The following is a 6,815-nucleotide window of genomic DNA, read 5'->3' as shown; positions in this document are numbered from 1 at the left end:
TCTCCTCTGCAGGGCTGAGCAGGGGCACTGCCAGCCCCCGTGCCAGGGCAGGGTGGCTCTGTACCATCTGCACGAAGTAAACATGGACGGGAACTTGCCTTTTTTTTTTCTTTTTTTTTTTCTTTTTTGTCTTTTTGTCTGTCTTTGGTATTGTTTTCAAAGTAAGTTGCTAGAGATGCATAGAACACCTGAAGGAGGAACTGAGCCCAGTTTCCAGGGAGGAGGAGAGGTTGGCTGGGGTGGGTGTGGATGGGTTTTTGTTTTTTTTGCTCCAAGTACCGGTGGGAGGAGCAGAGCCCCTTCCCTTCCCCGTGGAGGCACAGCCCGGAGTTCCTGAAGGCAGAGAGCAGCCTGTCCATGGTTCCTGTGCGGGGCTCCAGCTCCACTGAGCAGTGTGGAAGGGAACAGCAACGCAGCATCCTTCTCTTCACTTGGCGTCGTCCCACGACAACATCTTTGGATCATTTTCCTTCCTTCCCTTTCATCATTATTCTTTTTTTGACAGTTCAGAAATCTCCACGGTTCTTCTTTTATTTTCCCCGAACAACAACAACCACCCAAAAAAAAAAAAAAAAAAAAAAAACAAAAACATCCAAAAAATTAAAAAAAAAAAAAATCCAATCCCTCCCTTCCTCCAGCACGCTGTGCCCCTGCCCGGTTAGGACGGGGCTTTGCTGCTGTCGCCGAGCAGGGCAGCGCTGCCGTTCTCGTGCCTCGGGGAGCTCCGGCTGGCGGGCGCGGCGCTGCCGAAGGGCGAGGCGGCGCTGCCGGGGGAGCCGGGCCGGGGCTCGCCCGGGGCCGCGTCCCGCTCCGCGCCCCGCAGCGCCGGCAGCGGCAGCGCCAGCGGGAAGCCGGCCATGTACAGCACCCGGCCCAGGCGCTTGGCCACCTGCGGGGAAAACGGGGGAATAAATAAATTAGCTGAGGGGTGGGTGAAGGTAGAGGGGGTGGGAGTGAGGATCGGCCAGGATTGGTGCAGAATGCCGGGTTTGGGGTGAATGCCAAGGCGTGCTGGAAGGAGAGGTGCTCCCAGCCCTGGCTGTGTCAGGGACAGCCTGGGACAGTGGAAGTGTCCCTGCCCACTGGACGGGACTGAGGTCCCTTCCACCCCGAACTGAAACTGCAATGAAGCAATCCCATTCCCAGTGCAGCTGAAAACCAGAGCAGGGAGGGTTTCCTCCTCTCTCCTGAAGGATTTTGTCCTGCTCCTGCTCCTGGGCACTGCTGGATCCTCCCTGTGCCAGCCCCAGGCGTGCTGGGACAGCCCAGCTGAGGGGCCCTGGCTCATTCCTGCCCTTTTACCCACGGACAGGACTCTGCTCTCCCTCTGTCCACTTTGGAACAGCAGGAATTGCTCTTCAAAAGGCCAAGGCAAGGGAGGGAAAAATAAAACTGCTGAACCTCTCCCTCCTGCAGCAGCTCCTGCCTCCCAGCACGGGCCAAAGGCCTCCCAGCACCTCCACAGCTGCTTCCCATTTGAGCTTAAACAAAACCAGGGGCTGCTGCTGGACCCAGACAAGTGGGACATTATTCAGGGAGCAGCATCAGGGCTCTGCTCCCCCCATCCAACCCCCAGGTAACACAACTTTGAACGCTACTGATGAAATAGAAGGAATTTTTCAAGTTCGTGTCTCGCATTCCCCCCACCCCAAGCCCCATCTCTGAGCTATTCAGGGCTCTCTTGTTTTTTAAGGAACATAAAGAGTTTTATTTCCTCCTGAATTGACCCACGGGGAACAATTGCCCACAGACCCTTTTTATGAGCCCCCTCATAAACAGGGAGGGCTGCAGGGAAAGCAGTAAAGTCTCTCATTGTTCCAACACAGCACGAGCAGCGTGGGCTTGGGGACAGGGCTGGCACTGTCCCTGGGCAGTGCAGTGACAGCCACAGCCCCTCCAGGACACAATTCCCAGGGGACACAGCACAGCCTGGCCTTCACACGTGGCAGGAGGGATTTTCCCAGCACTCAGTGGGAAAGGATCCAGCAGAGATGTTCTGGGCTCGAGTCCCACTGAGGGAGGAGGAATGGAACTGCTGGAGCCAGCCAGTTTAAGAGCCTCCCACTGCATCCCTGCTATTCCCTCCCACCTCTCATCCTGGACTATTTATTTCTGCCCCTGGGCACGGAATTCTGTCAGTGGTTCCTCCCTCAAACAGCTGTGACAGCTTTCAGGTGAGGCTATGGAACATTTCCAAGGATGAATAAAGCGTTCTTGAAACAGAATTGCAACTGAGTTATTGCTCAATAAATGATATTCCATAAAGCACGTTTCTGGCCAAGCCAGGGACAGCTTTAGATGGTGCCACCTGTTCTGAGAGAGGAGATTTTCCTACCTGTGACCTGATCTTCAGGGCAGGTCCCAGCTTGAGCCCCATGTTGTTCAGTAAGTGCTCTTCTGTCAGGAGGGGCAGGGTCTCCCCGTCGATGGCCTGCTCTCGGAATACCTGAGGGGACACAGGGCCAGGTCAGGGACACACCTGAGCCACCTGTGGAAAAGGTGAACTCCAAACCCCTCAGCCTGTGTTTACCCACCAGGGATGTTTCCTGAACCCATCCCTTTGGAGCCAAGGGGATTTTTATTGCAAGGAGCTGCTGCTCTTGGAGCCAGCACACTGCACCCATTCCCCTCCCTCCTCTGCAGGAGACAAAACCCTCCCTAAAACACTCCAAAAAAAGCCTCAACTTGGGAAAAGCATCCCCTGGGGTGTCCCCCAGCTCCAGTGCAGAGACAAAGCTGAATCCCAGCCAGGCCGGGGCAACTCTGAGTTGTGCTGGAGTTCCCTGGTTTGCCTGAGCCGTGGTTCTGGAATCACAGGGAATTTTACAGGGTGTTCCTGGTTCTGGAATCACAGCATTCCAGGGAATTTTACAGGGCTTTCCCAGTTCTGGATGAGGAACATTCCAGGGAATTTTATAGGGCTTTCCTGGTTCTGGAACCACAGCATTCCAGGGAATTCTGCAGGGCTTTCCTGGTTCTGGAACCACAGCACTCCAGGGAAGCTCACAGGCCCCATCCCACACCTTGGCTGACAGCAAGTTCAGCAATCCATGAGGAAAAACCCCAGGAAAACCCTGCAGGGCTCTGAGGTGCAGCTCCCAGGAGGGACGAGCCCAGCTGGGAGGGAACAGGACCCGCAGGGAAGGAGGATGTCCCTGCCAGGACCTGCTGGATTTACCTGAGTGTACTCAGTGCAGCCAGACAAGTTGGACACGAAGCTGCAGACGTCCTCCACCGTCCATTTGCTGATGTCCTCCAGCGCTGGGCTCTCCTCCCCATCCAGAAACAGACCTCCCATGGTGCCTGGATTGTTTGGAGCCAGGGGGGTGGGAAGGAGGGGAGGAGAAAGGAACATAAATCATTAAAATCCCACACGGACAACAAGCAGCCTGCAATCTGAATATTTTTCTCTAGCCACACATTCATCTTTAATGACCTGTCAATTAAAGAGCTGGGCAGGGTCAATTCATAGGCCTCTTCCTCCTGGAGGTCCCTGGCTGGGGGAGGGAAGGAAAAATCCCAGCTAATGCATTTCATGTGTTTAATGCTCCTCAGCTGCAGGGGAAGCAGGGGGAGGGCAGGGGGGCAGCAGATTCTGCAGGAGTTTCTGCACACAGAGCACAGAGCTCTGCCTGCCCCGCGGGCTCCCCGGCCAGCCCCGCTCCTGGAACGTGCCAGGAATGGCAACAGGGATCCCTGGGCAGCTCCTGCTCCTTCCCAGGGTTTCTGTTCCACCCTGGCCAGCCCTGACGGGACAGAGCTGCTGTCAGCTCCCTGAAATGCCAGAGCGGCCAGCCCTGTCACTGTCACACAGGGTGACAGGCTCCCGGGGGCTGGGAGCCCCCCCGGCCCTGCAGCCTGACAGAACACTCAGAGGAATCCCAGAGGGAGCCAGGGAGAGGCACAGGGATGGCAAGGGGGACAGGAACAGCTCAGGAACTCAGGGCTGCTGTGGGGGAAAGGGAGGACACAGAACAAAGCAAATCCCACAAAATCTCTTTAGGGTGGGGGAAAGAAACATTAACCCCTGAAGTGGCTGCTGTAAGGAAAGGTGAGGACACAGAACAAAACAAATCCTACAAAATCTCTTTAGGGTGGGGGAAAGAAACATTAACCCCTGAAGTGGCTGCTGTAAGGAAAGGTGAGGACACAGAACAAAGCAAATCCCACAAAATCTCTTTAGGGTGGGGGAAAGCCAACGTTAACCCCTGGAAGTGGCTGCTGTGGGGGGTTTGGACCAGCAGAGCACAAGGACATTTCTGGGGATGAGAACATCCAGGATTTTCAGGCAGGGAAAGAGTTTATGAGGAGTATGAGCTGCTCTGCTCAGGGCATGGAGAATGGAATTGCCAGGAGAAAAATATTTCTCCCAGGAGCCTGTCATGACAAAATTATCTGTCCTGTGGGCTTGGGGCTTTTCCCTGGTGGATTTGATGGATGTAACCCTTGCTCCTGCCCACAGCAGCTGGGCCAGCACATGGACTGGCAAGGGAGAAATGGATAAAACAAAACCAGAGAGGGGAGCACAGGCTGGGAGAACAGGGAGCAGCCAATTCCCTGGGGAATACCCCAGGCTGAGGGAACAGGCAGGGAAAGGAGCAGAGCCACACAGCAGAGCCCCTCACGCTCCCTGCAGAGCCTCCAGCACAGCCAGGGAAGCAGGAAAAGCTCAGGATCTGCAGGGGAATTTATGGTGCCAAGGAGATGCTTTAGAGCAGCAGAGCCTGCACAGGGAGCAGGCAGAGGCTCTGCCATCATTCCCACACATTTCCCTTCCCACTTTCCTGTCCCTGCAGCTGCAGCCCTCAGTGTGGGCAGGGGGCAGCCCTGGCAGCTCAGCACAGCTCCAGGGTGATCCATGTCACAGCCCCAGAGCCCCTGGAGCTCTCCAAGGCTCCCCACAACCCCGAGGGGGCTCTCAGGAGACCCTGGAAGAGGAGCTCCAGTGGTCCCTCCAACCTGACCCCTCCTGGGGTTCTGTGGTGGCTGCTGCCACCCTGGAGCAGGGACAGGGCTGCTCCCCTCTCCTCACAGGTCTGGGACCCTCCTTGCCAGCACTTTGCTCCAGCCCAGACCCCTCAGGATGCTCAGCAGACCTGTCCCAGCTGCACCCTGGGTCCCCTCAGCCAGGGTCAGTGTCCAGCTGTCCCCCCTGCCCTGCCATCCCTCAGGAATGACCCTGGGAAGGGTTTCTGGTCTGAGGGGCTCCTGCCCTCCCTGCTGTGCCCCCTGGGAGGACAGTGCCCAGCCTGTGTCCCCCCCCTGCTCTGGCAGCCCAGACAATGAGAACAAATAGGTGCCACCAAGGGCTGCAGGGCCACACCTTGGATCCCAATAATGACATGTCAGCTCTGCAGGAGCCACCCAGGGCAGCAGCCATTCCCTGGCAGCCTGCTCTGCCTGCCTGCCTGATAAATGATGCTCCAGGGGCTGCAATGGATTAGGGAGCGTTCCAGCAGCTGGGGCCCGGGCTGGGAGGAATCCATCGTGCCAGGACAGGTGTCCCCAGCCCATTTGTAACCCCCTCCCTTCCTCCTGAGCTCCAGCTGCTCCAGAAACAGGAGCCAGAGGCTGGAGGGGGCATGGACACCAGAGCTGGCCCTGCCAGAGCTGGAGTGGCTCTGGAGCATGGCACAGTGCTCCTGGCACCACAGGGGACAGCCCGGGTGCCAGCTGGGCACACAGTGCCACCCTGGCAGCCAGCCCACCCCTGGGTTCAAGCAGTTTTGTCCCAGCCCCTTCCCTGAGCACCCCTCGTGTCCCCCCACGGAGGGCTGGGGTCAGGAGCAGCACAAGGCTGCGTTAATTGCTCTCCAGACTGCAATCAATAGAAGGATTTTAGCCTCTGCACACTCCATCCTTCACCTCTGCCAAAGCACGGGGGAGGAGGAGGAGGAGGAGGAGGAGGAGGAGGAGGAGGAGGAGGAGGAGGAGGAGGAGGAGGAGGAGGAGGAGGAGGAGGAGGAGGAGGAGGAGGAGGAGGAGGAGGAGGAGGAGGAGGCAAGGCTGCGTTAATTGCTCTCCAGACTGCAATCAATAGAAGGATTTTAGCCTCTGCACACTCCATCCTTCACCTCTGCCAAAGCACGGGGGAGGAGGAGGAGGAGGAGGAGGAGGAGGAGGAGGAGGAGGAGGAGGAGGAGGAGGAGGAGGAGGAGGAGGAGGAGGAGGAGGCTGCTGAAACCTTGAGGAGATGAGGTCATCGAGCCACAGCCCAGAAAGCAGCTCTGGGAATGGAGCTGGGACAGAGAGGGACAGCAGGGACAGAGAGGGACACAGAGGGACACAGCAGGGACAGAGCAGGGACAGAGCTGGGACAGAGAGGGACACAGCAGGGACAGAGCAGGGACACAGCAGGGACAGAGTTGGGACAGAGCAGGGACACACAGGGACAGAGCAGGGACAGAGAGGGACAGCAGGGACAGAGAGGGGCAGCAGGGACAGAGAGGGACACAGAGGGAGGAGCAGGGACAGGGACAGAGCAGGGACAGGGCAGGACAGGGACAGAGCAGGGACAAGGCAGGGACAGGGACAGAGCAGGGACAGGACAGGGACAGGGACAGGGACAGGGACAGGGACAGAGCAGGGACAGGGACAGAGCAGGGACAGAGCAGGGACAGGGACAGAGCAGGGACAGGGACAGAGCAGGGACAGAGCAGGGACAGAGAGGGACAGAGCAGGGAGAGAGCAGGGAGAGAGCAGGGACAGAGAGGGACACAGCAGGGACAGCAGGGACAGAGCAGGGACACAGCAGGGACAGAGCAGGGACAGAGCAGGGACAGAGCAGGGACAGAGCAGGGACACTGCAGGGACAG

The 6,815-nt window shown here is 57.8% G+C and overlaps 1 protein-coding gene across 2 annotated transcripts in view; it reads right to left on the bottom strand.

Moving 5' to 3' along the window:
* Positions 1-594: 594 nt before the first annotated feature.
* SAMD11 (sterile alpha motif domain containing 11) overlaps positions 595-6,815 on the bottom strand; it is a 76,328-nt gene continuing 70,107 nt past the window's right edge. For both annotated transcript variants that reach the window (XM_041460299.1, XM_041460300.1), the window contains 3 exons: positions 3,179-3,303; positions 2,336-2,446; positions 595-889 (listed from right to left, as the gene is read on the bottom strand). In XM_041460299.1, coding sequence (XP_041316233.1) covers positions 659-889; positions 2,336-2,446; positions 3,179-3,303 — 467 coding nt within the window. In that variant the 3' untranslated portion in view covers positions 595-658. The remainder of the gene's footprint in view (positions 890-2,335; positions 2,447-3,178; positions 3,304-6,815) is intronic.

The sequence above is a fragment of the Pyrgilauda ruficollis genome, unplaced genomic scaffold (assembly GCF_017590135.1).
Source record: "Pyrgilauda ruficollis isolate IOZ18807 unplaced genomic scaffold, ASM1759013v1 scaffold141, whole genome shotgun sequence".
Lineage (NCBI taxonomy): Eukaryota > Metazoa > Chordata > Aves > Passeriformes > Passeridae > Pyrgilauda > Pyrgilauda ruficollis.
Note: the sequence above shows the minus strand (reverse complement) of the source record. Positions and strands in the feature narration are given on the sequence as shown.